The sequence below is a fragment of the Plasmodium gallinaceum genome (genome assembly GCF_900005855.1).
Source record: "Plasmodium gallinaceum strain 8A genome assembly, contig: PGAL8A_v1_119, whole genome shotgun sequence".
In the NCBI taxonomy this organism is placed as follows: Eukaryota; Apicomplexa; class Aconoidasida; order Haemosporida; family Plasmodiidae; genus Plasmodium; species Plasmodium gallinaceum.
The window spans coordinates 386,384-400,193 of record NW_021628276.1 but is presented as its reverse complement, the minus strand read 5'-3'; the positions used below and the strand labels follow the sequence as shown (position 1 = coordinate 400,193).

Genomic DNA, 13,810 nt, shown 5'->3' with positions numbered 1-13,810 from the left:
TACTATTCAATAATATTTATTTTACAAATAATTAAATGGCATAAATATGTCCACATTTCTTTATAGTTAAAATATATTTACAATAAAAATAGCTTTTTTTTTTTTTTTTTTTTTTTTTTTTTTAATTATATATTCAATAGTAGTAAGTAATGTTTTTAATATTTTATTTTGTAAATGAATAGTTATATTTGAAAGCATGATTATTTTATTGTATGTGTTAATATATAAAATTCCAAATTTTTTGCAAAAAAATTGCATTTTAATATGAATGTATTTAGTTCTAATGATCAAACATTAATGATAAATTAGAGATAATGTAAAAAAATTCATTCATTTAATTTTCTAAATCGTTATTATTTATATTGTCACAATTATTGGTATTGTTTTTATTATTCCTTCCATAACTATTTGAATTTTTCAAAATTTTCATATTGTTATCATGACTCGCTGAAATATTATTAAGAGTAATATTTTCATCATCATTATTACTATTTATGCTTATATTAATATCGTCACTATTTCCATGTATATCTTCGTTTTTATCATTACTATGGTTACAAATTTTGCTATTTACATTATTATTTTTTATGTTATTATTATTATTAGTAGTAGTAGTATTAATATTAGTATTGTCACTGTTACAATTATTATAACAATGACTATCATTGGAATTATTATTATTACTATTAATGTTATTGTAACTATTATTATCATTGATATTATTATTATCATTACTTATATTATTACAGTTATTATAACTATTATTATTATTAATAATGACATTATTATTATTATTAACATCACCATTATTATTACTACTAACATTATTGTTATAATTATTCATATTATTAGTATTACTATTATTACTTATATTATTACAGTTACTATAACTATTATTATTATTATTATTATTTATGACATTATTATTATTATTAACGTCACCATTATTATTACTACTAACATTATTATTATAATTATTTATATGATTAATATTACCATTATTGCTATTACTATTACTTGAAGAACTATATGTGTTATTAGTATTAACATTTAAATCATTATTTTCATTCTGGTTATTTATATTATGCACAGAAGTGATATTATCATTTCTGCTATTATTTAAAACGTGATTATTCACACATTCAATAGTTTGATTAATATTTTCATAATTGGATAATTCGTTATTAATTCTATTATATTCAAAATTGTTATTTGTTAATTGCATATTATTATCTATTAATAATTTTGAGGAAAAGTTATCAAGAGTACTGACATCTTCATCTTTTGTTTTTGATAATTTTAGGCATAATGGCAAAAATATCCAATTTTTTCTCTTCATGTACACATACATAACAGTTCTACCTATTTGCAAAGCAATAAATTTATTTCTTCTTATGTTAAAAAAAACAGGTTTTCTTATTTGAATTAATGTCCCAAACTTACTTTTGCAATCTTCTATATAAAAATTTCCATTATGAAATTTAATCATTGCATGAAATCTTGACACAGAAATATCATTAACACGGACATCACTATCATGTCCCCTTCCCATTCGAACATATTTCGTATTTGCTAGACTAACAATATAAAAACCTTTATTTCTATCATTAATTAGCTCAATAATTATATATGGCAATTCAGGCTTTGGTATTTCATATAACTCTAAATATTTATTCTGCACATATATATATGTTGGATATGGAAATTTGCATAATTCACAATTTAATTGTTTCCAAAAAAAAGAATAAGAAGAACAGTCATTTCTAACATTTAATCTTCCTCTCATCCACGTTCTCAAACAATTTAAATGAACGTACTTCATAGAACCTTTACATTTACATGGTGATATTAATGGATTATTTACATCATCATACTCACATAAGCATATTCTACAATTATATAAACTTGAAATAGAAAAACCTTTTTTATATTGAATATAATATTCTTTAGCACTATTTATCATTTCTCCTTTTTCTTTATTTGTAAAATCCACATTTTCATAATTATTTCCCTTTTTAGTTCCTTTTAATGAACTATTATTACTATTAATATTATTATTATTATTTTTTTTATTAATATTATTTCTTCTTAACAAATTTATATTATTAAAAAAATCATTTCCCAATTTTCTATTTTCATCATTATCATATCTATTTTTCTTATCATTGAGATCCATTCTCTCATAATAATGGTTACAACAACGATTATTTAACTCCTTATAATTTATATTTCTTACTATGGGCTCTTTACTATTGCTCTCATTATTATTACCAAAATTACTATTCACAGCATTATTATTATCTGTTATGTTTACATAACTAATGTGAATAGGAGAATTTTTTAAATAATCCAAGTCATTGTTTTCAACTTGTTTTGTTTCATATACATTTTTATTTTCATCTTTTTTATCATCATAATCTCCTATATTTCTAATATTTTTTGAATTTAAGGAAATTTCTTTCATTTGCATGTCAGAATTATTTATATTTAAAATGTTTTTATGACAGCAACTATGAGTTGTGCAATTACTCTCTTTTAAGTACGGTGATTTCATTTTATTATTATGAATATTATTATCTTTTAATGTACATGAAATTATAAAATCGTCCGATATATTGCTATCATTATTGCTCAAAACAATTATTTCATCCTTTTTTTTTATAATATCATTATTTTCCCCATTTTCTGTTTTATTCATATCACACTTATTCTTCATGATACTATTACTACTATTTATAGTATCAGTATTATGATTATTACTATGATTATTATTATTACTATTATTACTATTTATATTATCAGCATTATGATTATTATTATTGTTTTTTGAATTTATATTATATTCACCATTTTCATTACTGTTTAATTTGATATTATTATTATTATTATTATTATCAAAATCTCCGTAATCATTAACTGAATTTATTTCCTTTTCATTTATGTTAAATCTAAATGGAATTAAATTTTCACATGAATCATTTGAGTTCATTAAATTTCTATATAAATCTCCAATTTCGTTTTCTTTTATTATTTTGCAATTTTTATCCATACTATTTTTATATTTTGAATCTTCAAAATCGTTCATATTATTATTTGTTTCATTAGTATAACTATTATATATATTAGTATTATTACTATAATTATTTAGATGAAGTTTATTATCTATATCTGAACATTTTTGATAAATATCATTTGATAAATTATTTTTAAATGAATATGCTCCATCTATATAAGAATTATTGAGTGTATTATTATTATTATTAGTAATTCCAGACGATAAATTATTCGAGGAATAATTTTTTACATAAGAATCCTCATTATTACTATTATTATTTTTATAACCAATATCATCTGTGTTATTACTTTTATTTATAGTACCACAATGAATACATATATCTCCTGATAAATTACTATCGAAATTTACATGTCCATTAACACTGTTCATATAATTATTAATAATCATATTTTTTTCAATTATATTGCTACCTGTAAAATGTTCAGTTTCAGGTGCAACTGTTTCACATTCATCATCATCAAATGGAGATATAGATTTATTATACTCTTTTTCTTGCTGAATATTAGTTATAATTTTTTTTATTTTCAACTTAACTCTTCCTAATTTAATTACATCATCTTCATGCAACACAGAACTTTTATTTTTTAAATATTTTACAATAACCCAGAAATTATCTATATGATTATCCGTCATATTATTATCATTAGATTCATTTATTTTGGTATCACTATTATTTGTATCATCATATATATTTTCTATACATGGAATTAACTGATAGTTATTATTTATATATTTTATTTTACATATTAACTTTAAGTTAGTATTATTTAACATAATTTTACTTATTTCTTCTTCATTTTTTATTTCAACGTTTATATCATCTTTTAAAATATAATAAAAATTATATAAACATTTTATTTTAAAACATTTCTTATAAAAATTTTCACTTTCATAATCAAATAATCCATGACTATTGTTTATCCATGTATAGCAATTAACATTAATTATATAATTTTTCGTCTTTGCACTTCTATTTTTCTTACCATTTATCATTCTTATAAATTATGGTGATATACAGCAATTAAGAATTAAATAATAAACAAATAAATATATATGTACATATATATACATATACAGAAGATAAATATTGAAAGAATCAAATTAAAAAAAAAAAAATAATAATAAAATAAAGGAAAATATAAGTAGAAATGAAGATAAAAAAACAAAAATATATTTAAAAAAAATTAAAACTTAATTTATTGCTAAATTTTTATTAGAAAACATAAATAGAAATACATATTCATATATAAGTGGACAAAAAATATATAAAAATATAATAAAAAAAAAAAGAAATATCTTTTTTTTTTATTGTATTTTATATATTTTTCTTATTTTATATTATTCTATTCTTATAAATAAAAAAAATATACACTTTTAAGTAAATACGCATTCATAATTCTATATTTGTAGAATTATTTAGATTCTAAACATAAATATTAAATATTACATAAAACTATAAAAATATACTTTATACAAATATATAGAAATTAAAAGAATACTTTATGTTATATGTTAATTTAATATTTATTTTATAAAATTTTTTAATTATATTATTTACATTTTTCCTTATTAATTTATTTTTTTATTTATACTGATAAATACTATGACGTAAAGCGTGTGTGTGCATGTTATGCATATACCTTTTTCTTTTCCCAATTTATTTGCCTATATAATCCAATTTTTATTTTGCTATAGATTTATATATTTGTTTAATGTCTTAATTTATGAAAGTTAACAATATATAAAAAATAAAATAAAACAAAATAAAATGGATAAATCAATAAATATAAAATATAAAATAATTTTATAAATATATATATATATATATATATATAATATATATATATATATGTAAAATGTATAAATTATAAATATTTCAGAAATAAAGAAACTAATATATCCAAAAATGGTTTGCACATAAAAAACAAATTTATAATCAAATTAAATTGTTCTATTTTTTATATTTATTGATTCATGCACTAAACATATATATATATTTATATGCAAGTATATGGATTGTATTAAATATTTGTAATATGAAAACATGTATTTTTTTTTTTTTTTTTTTTTTTTTTTTTTGTTTATCAATATTAAAAAATTTATAAAAATTTATCAATAAATTTTGAAAATAAAAGTAAAATTGTAAATATAAATAAAAAATTAGTTTATTATATGTATAATATATATTTCAAATTTTATTTTTAGAAAAGTGCGAGCATTCAATACAAAATTTGGAATTTAAAAAACTATAAAAAAAAGACTTAATCTTTTATTCATAAAAATGTAATTTTGCAGACATCCTATATATATTTACATGTAAATATATAAAAGTTCTTATAAAAAAAAAAAAAGTATGTTTTGATCTGATAAAAATAACTTTTTCTTTTTCTTTTTTTTATGCCTATTATGAGCAATATTTCTCAAAAATATATATATGATATATATTTTTATGATAAAAAAGCATTTAAAATGAATTTGTTTTTTATAGAAAATACATAAACATTAATACGTCTCACGTTAAAATTAATTGGGATAAATTTTTCTTTTTTTATGCAAATACTTTAGGAAAAAAAAGAAAAAATAAATAAAATTTTTATTAAAAAATGAATTTTTATAAAAATTTTTTTGTAAAAATAAACTTTATGCAAATATATAATTAACAAAAAAAATATTACTATTAAAAAATATAGATAAATTTATTTAATATATATATATATATATATAATTTATTTTTAATATATTTCAAAAAAAAAAGATATCGGTAAGATTCAAAAATTATAATAAAAGTTTCTTGAACAAATTATATTAAAAAATTTAAGGAAAATTTAAAATTATATAGTGCTCTTAATTTTTATATTTTAATTCTTATAATAATGTACATTATTATTTTAAAATAAAGAAAAAAAAAAAATAGTGAATGTACATAAAAAAAAAAAAATATATATATATTGAAAAATTTGAGAAAAAACTTTATGATACTTGAATTAAAACAAAATATTTTTAAGCAGCACTAAGTTTATAAAAGAAGAATAAAAATTTTAAAAAATAAATGAAATTTTTTATTCTTTATATTATTATATATATCAAATATTATAAATTTTGTTGCAATAGTTATTTATAAATATATAAAAAAAAATTAACATAAATTTCTAAAAAAAAATAACAGTTAAGAAGTTCAGAATTACATACTATATAGCATTAAAAAAATAAAAATTAACCGTTGTATAAAAAATATAAAATGAAACATATAACCGAATATTTCAAAAAGTGAATTTTATTTTTGTAATAAACATATATGGGTATTTAGGATTCTTCGGATGTTATATATATATTTATATATATATATATATATATATATATATATATGGATTATTGTATTTTATTTATATCAAAAAACATTTATATCATTCTATACAATAAATTATTTTTTTTATTTAATTTATATAATGATTTCTTAAATTTTTTTTTTTATATTCAAAACAAAAAGGCTATTTTTGAATAAAAGAATTGTATTTATTTTATTTAATGAAAAAATTCTGTTTAAAATTTTTTAAATTTATGTTTGAAATTTTTGTAATGAAAAATTTTTAGTTTAAAAAAAAAAAAAAAAAAGCGTAACGAGTAAAACATGTCTTACTAGCTAAACCAAATTTCCCAATTTTTAACATATATATATTCTTTTTTTTTCTATAAAAAATTTTTCATAACATATATATAAAGTTATTTATTAAAAAGAACTATTCATCATAAAATATATATATATATATATATATATATTGTTTAAAAATATTGTCTATTAAATTATTCAAAGGAATAAAATACAATGAAAAAATTATCATTAATGTAAAAATTACATGATAATTTATCTTATTTTTCTCTTTGTTTCAAAATTTTTTATATAATTTATTTTTTCTATTTTTTCTTTTTCAAATTATTATAAAATATATCTTAGAATTGTGAAATTTATTTACAAATTTTTTATGAATTTTTCCAATATTAATAGAAATTATATTTTAAGTGAAAATAATTTTACACTTTTATTTTTTTCTTTATTTTCTTTATTTTATTTTATTTTTTTTTTTTTTATTTTTTTTTTTATTGTAAATTCAAAAACATGAAAATGTTATTCATAATTTCACAAAATAAAGATGCATGGTAAGTTTTTTTTTTCTTTATTAAAAATATTTTTCTTTTTTAATGCTGCTAATTTAAGTCAAGGAAATTTAATTATTTCAAATGAAAAAAATGGTAAACTTTTTAAAATAAAGAAAAAAAATTTATATCGTTCTCAAAAATTCTAATATTAAGTTTATGCATTTTTTTTTTTTTTTTTTTTTTTTAAGAAATAAATTATATTTCAATAAATAAAAATAATATAAATGATTACATTAATGTCAAGGAAAACAGTTTTTTATTTAATATATCATGTAGAACTTCAAGTGTCTTAAATAACATTAAGGGTTATTTTTTGAATAAAATATATCCATCTTGGGGTAAATTCTAAGAATATTTATTTAAAAAAACATATTATTATCATATTTCTGTTAAATATTAAGATGTTTTTTTTTATTAATATTACATTTTTAAAATAACATTTATCCTTATATATATATATATATATTTATGTTTTTCTTTTTAGATTTATTAGAAGTATTTAGATATGAAAATGTTAATTCTAATGATGTAGAGAAGATGGAAAAAATAATTGAAAAGACATGGGATAGAGAAAATAAAGAATTTCTTTTATCAACTAAAAAGTTAATAGAGAAGTATGAAGACGATGATTTATTTATTTTACAGATAGGTTTAAATAGTATTTCATCCTTAATTCTTAACAAACCTGAAAATGTAATATTTATAGAAGAAAATATGGATATATGCAAAAAATACTTTCTTTATAAACATAATAGATGTTTATTGCTTTCAAAAGGAATAGAATTTTATTGTAAAGATAAAGATGATTCTTCTAGAAATAATGATATATATGAAACATTAGATTTAATTACAAAGATATATCAAAGTAAAAATAATAAAGTAATAAATATTATTATTATAAATCATAAATATCCAGTTGCTTTACTTTATTATTTATTTCCATATTTAGATTCATCAACACTAATTATTTTAATGGATAACTTAAATCATAAAATGAAAACAGCCATTTTTGAGTTATATAATTTTATTGGAGAAGCTGAATTCACAAAAAGCTTCGAAAAACAATATTTTAATAAATATAATATGAAAAACGAAAAAGGAAAAAAGAATGAGGCAAAAGAATATCAATTAGATGAAGACATATATATTTATAATAAAATGAAGCAATCTCCATTTTACATTATTACATTAAACCCTAAAATAATGCTTAATCCACCAGAAAACTATTATGAAACTTTTATTTCTAACGATTATACTTCATCATATGAAACAGAAATAACTCGTTTAATAAATGACATAGAAAAAGTTTTGAAATCAAATGAAAAATTTTATAATAAACATAAAATAGAAGTTTCTAATTACTTTACTATTATAAATGAATTTGAGTTTGATGATGATAACTATCAATTAAGAAATAAATTAACAGATATATTAATATCAATAACTACAAAATTTGCAAATACTGGTGGTATAAATGAAGAAAATTATCAGTTTGCTTTACTTAATTTAAAAAAAATATTTGAAATTATGCTATTTTACGTTTATGAAAATTCAAAATTCAAAGCTTTTTTTACACCATTAATTGATTTTTTCAACTTATATTTAAATAAAAATGATCCTAACTATATTATATATCAGCATCTTATTTATGGATTAATTAAAAATTCATTTGAAGTGACATCATATGAATTAAAAGAATTGTTATTTCTAGATATATTACGAGATGTATCAAAAAAAATTAGTAAACTATCAATTAATGAAGTAATTGAATTAGTTACTAAGCTAAATATGATTCTTAAAAAACTTAGATCAAGAGAAGATATTCAACATGTTATGGAATATGCTAAAAAATATTTTAACATAGATTATGTTAATTATGAATTGTAATTAATATATTTGATATTATAGAATATTTTTAAGTCTTTTATATATTAATAATATTAGATAAAAAAAAAAAAATAGTTAATTAGCTATAGTGATATAATTCTCCTTTATGTAATGTTCTCAATATTCATTTTACTAAAAATATATTTCTATAAGTTTCATATTTATTATCTTTTAGTAAAAATTTTTAGTATATTTTTAATATAATTTTTTTTTTTTTGTTTTATTATGTATATATATGTATATGCATATATATTTTTTTTTATATAATATACATTGTTTTAATGAGAACACGAGCAATTATAAGTATATTTTTTCATTGTAGACATATTTATAAAATATATTCATATGCCTATATTTCTACATTTATATGTTTAATAAATACAAATTTTTTTTTTTAATCTGAAGGTATATATTTGAAAAAATAGTATTTTATGTTTTCATTTTTTTTTTTTTATTTTATCTTTAAAAGAATAAATATTGAAAAAAATGTTTTCTGGAAAATACACTAAAAAATAAAAAAAAACTTCAAAAAATGATTTTAGGATTTTTATTTAAGATTTTTCATTTTTCTTAATGAGTCTTATAAATTTTCTTTATAAGTATATTATAAAAAAAAATAAAAAAATTTAAATTCTATCAAATAATAATTAAACAAAGTATACCTTTTTAAATGAATAAAATAAATTGTATATAAAAATAAACAATTTAAGTATATGTATACACACATATTAATAAAATGTAGAAATATACAACTAGTTTTTGTATATTATAATGAGTATAATTTATATAAATCATCATAGGAACACAAAATATGTGTTATTAAATAAATACGAAACTTAAAAAATTATTGTAACAAAAAAAAAAAAAAAAAAAAAAAAAAAAAGAAAAAGATATGCATATTCCATAAATAAAAAATATTTGATTTTTATTAAATATACAAATGTGTAAAAATAAAACAAATTAAAACAACAAATTAAAAAAAAAAAAAAAAAAAAAAGTCATTGAATAAAACTGAAATGAATAATATAATTTATGAATCTATTTATTTTTTAATTTAAACATAATAAAGTGAATTATTTTACGAATGTACACATTAACATAATATTTTTTAAATATGAGAAAAATTTAAATATAAATAACACGGAGTTATATTAGAGGGGCTCAAACTAAATTGTATAATCGCGTAAATAACACAATTTACAATTTATTTAAAATCACAATCACGAAAAATAAAATATAAAATTAATTTTATAGATATTATAAATAAAAGAATATTTACTTTTTAAAGAGAAACAATTAAATTTTATTCTATGTATAAATAATTTATTTATTTTTGTAAATAACAAAAAAGTTAATTCTATTAAAGCTTAATACCATGTTTTTTTCTCAGGATCCCAAAATACATGTTGAGATGGGTAAGTTGGTGCAGGATACTGTGGTAATAAGGTAACTGGACAAACAGGAATAATTTTTCTTGTGTATTCAGTTCTATAACTACTTTCTCCTTCGAATGCTAGTGGTTTCACTAATTTAACTTCTGGTTTTGGTGGTAAAGTTGGTAATGGTTTAGGTCCAAATTCACTTCTATAATTACTTTCACCTTCAAATGGTAATGATTTGGGTGGTTTTTGTTCTACTCTTGGTGGTAAAACAGGTAATGGTTTTGGTCCAAATTCACTTCTATAGTTACTTTCACCTTCAAATGGTAATGATTTGGGTGGTTTTTGTTCTACTCTTGGTGGTAAAACAGGTAATGGTTTTGGTCCAAATTCACTTCTATAATTGCTTTCACCTTCGAAAGGAAGTGATTTAATTAATTTAGTTTCTGATCTTGGTGGCAAAGGTGGTAATGGCTTGGGACCAAATTCTATTCTGTAATTACTTTCACCTTCAAATGGTAATGATTTGGGTGGTTTTTGTTCTACTCTTGGTGGTAAAACAGGTAATGGTTTTGGTCCAAATTCACTTCTATAGTTACTTTCACCTTCAAATGGTAATGATTTAACTAATTTAGTTTCTACTTTTGGTGGTAAAGCAGGTAAAGGTTTTGGTCCAAATTCACTTCTATAGTTACTTTCACCTTCAAATGGTAATGATTTGGGTAATTTCTGTTCTACCCTCGGTGGTAAAGCAGGTAAAGGTTTTGGACCAAATTCACTTCTATAATTGCTTTCTCCTTCAAATGGTAAAGACTTTGGTGGTTTTTGTTCTACTCTCGGTGGTAAAATAGGTAAAGGTTTTGGACCAAATTCACTCCTATAATTACTTTCTCCTTCAAATGGTAAAGATTTGGGTGGTTTTTGTTCTACTCTTGGTGGTAAAACAGGTAATGGTTTTGGTCCAAATTCACTTCTATAGTTACTTTCACCTTCAAATGGTTGTGGTTTTATTATTTTAGGACATTTATGAAAACCACATGTGCATATTTCATCTACACATAAACCAAGTTTCTTGCTAGGAGAATCTTTTCTTCTTTGTTCACTATTTCTACCTAAAGACAACTTTCTGTGTGCATAGGACCCTGGTTCATTTCTTATGTTATAGTCTTTTATATATTTTGAATAATTAGGATCTTTATTATTTTCATGTTCATCAACAAAAAAATTAAATTGTACCTTTGGTTTTTCTGCAACTATTTCCATTATTATTATTTTTCTTTTTAGTGTTTATCAAAAATAATTCAAAAAAATATAGGATAATAATTCCAATACAAAGTGGTCAATAATCACGTATATTAAAATATTTTATTAAAATAAGTTTACAAATAAGATTTAAAATAAAAAAAAAGAAAGAGAAAATTATATTGTCTTATGTTACAAAAAGCAAATTAATGTTTAAATGGTATTAAATTAACAGAAAATTTTTTTTTCATATATTTAATAATTTATAAAACAAAAAAAAAAAATAAAATAAAATGAAGAGCCATATTAATAATGAAATTAAAATAAAACCTTACCGTATTTATATATTACTATTGTAAATACATTTATTTCTTATAATATTTTTATAAAATACTTTAATGCATAAAAAATATATATATATATTTGTGAATGCTCCTTAACTAGTGAATTTCCTAAGAAAAAATATTAGTGTTAAAAATGGGCAACATACTTTATGCATTACATTTGTAAATAATTATACTTATTTTTTCCTAAATATTTGCGTGCACTCATCTATATGTTGTGTGTGTATACATTTATTATAAAAAAAAAAAAATAAGTAAATAATAAATAAGGAAACAAATTAAAAAATATGTAAAATTTAAATTGTGTTCATCTAAAATATTGACTTGTTAATAAAAAAAAAAAAAAAAATTTGCAAGTTAAATAAAATTTTCCATTTTCTTCATGAATAATATATAACATTTCCAGTGTTACAAAATTACAGGCATTTAGTTAAAACATATAGATACCATAACTAATGAATTTTTTTTTATTTATATTAATAATGTTAAAACTGGGATCCAATATGTGTGGCCACTTTTTTTTTTTTATTTTCCTCTCGACCTTTATTATTTTAATATAAAATAATAGAATTATTGTTTCAAAGAATATTTAGTGCAAATGTACAAAAAATCAGAATTTTTTCCAGTTTTTTTTCTTTTTTTACATAATTAGCTTTATAATTGATAAGGTACAAATTTTTTTTTTTTTTTAATTAGCTTTTTAAGGCACACACTTTTTATTTTTTTCATATTTTACAACATAAAAATGAAATTAATGTAGTTTGATACTAATTTCATAATATTATAAAAAAAATTTGCATACTTTTGAATAATTTTGTATTTTAAATTGAAACATAATATCTTTTTTCTAAAATATGAAATCCCCTTAAACGCTTTTGCATGGAAAAATAGTTAATTCATAGAGACATTCACATTAGAAACTTCATTTATCATATTTTTTTTACCATTTCAAATTATTAATATTAAATGTTCGCAATTAATTTATATGAGTAAATAGATTTAAAATTGGGATTATTATTTTTCCTGCTTTCTTATACTAATAATTTAAATATATTGATTTGTGATATAAAACTTTTCTTTTAGTTAGAAAAGTTTATGTATGTCTTTTTATATATAAAAAATATATATAATGTTTATTTAATTTATGAATTTTCCCAAAATGAGAGTAAAATTATAATTTTTTATTCTCCCTTTGAATTTTATCAAGAAATTATTTTTTAATTGATAAAGTATTTTAATTTTGTAAAAATGAAAACATCTGTTTAAACTATAGTTATTATAAATACTTTTATTAAATGTTCCTCCTATATAAATGAATGTATTCCTAAAAAACTAAATAAAAAATATATTTTATTTATTTCTCTCTAAAAATACAACTGTTTTTAAAAGAATTGTTTTTCATGAAAATTTTTTTTTAATTTACAAATGTATCACACAAAAAAAAAAAAAAAAAAAAAAAAAAAAAGNCAATTTAGTTTAACAATAAAAGATAAAAAAATATAAAATTTATTACTTGAAATTTAAAAAAACAATTATATTATTATATATACAAATAACTTTTATTAATAATTAATTCGACAATTTTGTAAAAAAAAAAAAAAAAAATAAATGTGCTACGTTTTATAAAAACAAAATCTACGATTAAAAAATAAAATAAGAATTAATTATATAAAAATTAATTTTTGTATAATATTTTTTTAAGAAATAATTCCCTATTATTATTCTGT

General features: G+C 18.3%; 3 protein-coding genes across 3 annotated transcripts; 1 reads left to right on the top strand and 2 right to left on the bottom strand.

Moving 5' to 3' along the window:
* Positions 1–334: 334 nt before the first annotated feature.
* PGAL8A_00422500 (FHA domain protein, putative) lies at positions 335–4,069 on the bottom strand (the record flags this gene model as incomplete). Its single annotated transcript, XM_028672947.1, has 1 exon — positions 335–4,069. The coding sequence occupies one exon, from the start codon at positions 4,067–4,069 to the stop codon at positions 335–337; it is 3,735 nt and encodes a 1,244-aa protein (XP_028529449.1).
* A 3,155-nt stretch (positions 4,070–7,224) lies between these two features.
* PGAL8A_00422400 (conserved Plasmodium protein, unknown function) lies at positions 7,225–9,118 on the top strand (the record flags this gene model as incomplete). Its single annotated transcript, XM_028672946.1, has 3 exons — positions 7,225–7,324; positions 7,420–7,569; positions 7,716–9,118. The coding sequence occupies 3 exons, from the start codon at positions 7,225–7,227 to the stop codon at positions 9,116–9,118; spliced, it is 1,653 nt and encodes a 550-aa protein (XP_028529448.1).
* Positions 9,119–10,485: 1,367 nt separating this feature from the next.
* Positions 10,486–11,760, bottom strand: SPM1 (subpellicular microtubule protein 1, putative; the record flags this gene model as incomplete). The annotated part of the gene is made up of 1 exon (XM_028672945.1): positions 10,486–11,760. One exon carries the CDS (start codon positions 11,758–11,760, stop codon positions 10,486–10,488), a length of 1,275 nt encoding a protein of 424 aa, XP_028529447.1.
* Positions 11,761–13,810: the final 2,050 nt, after the last annotated feature.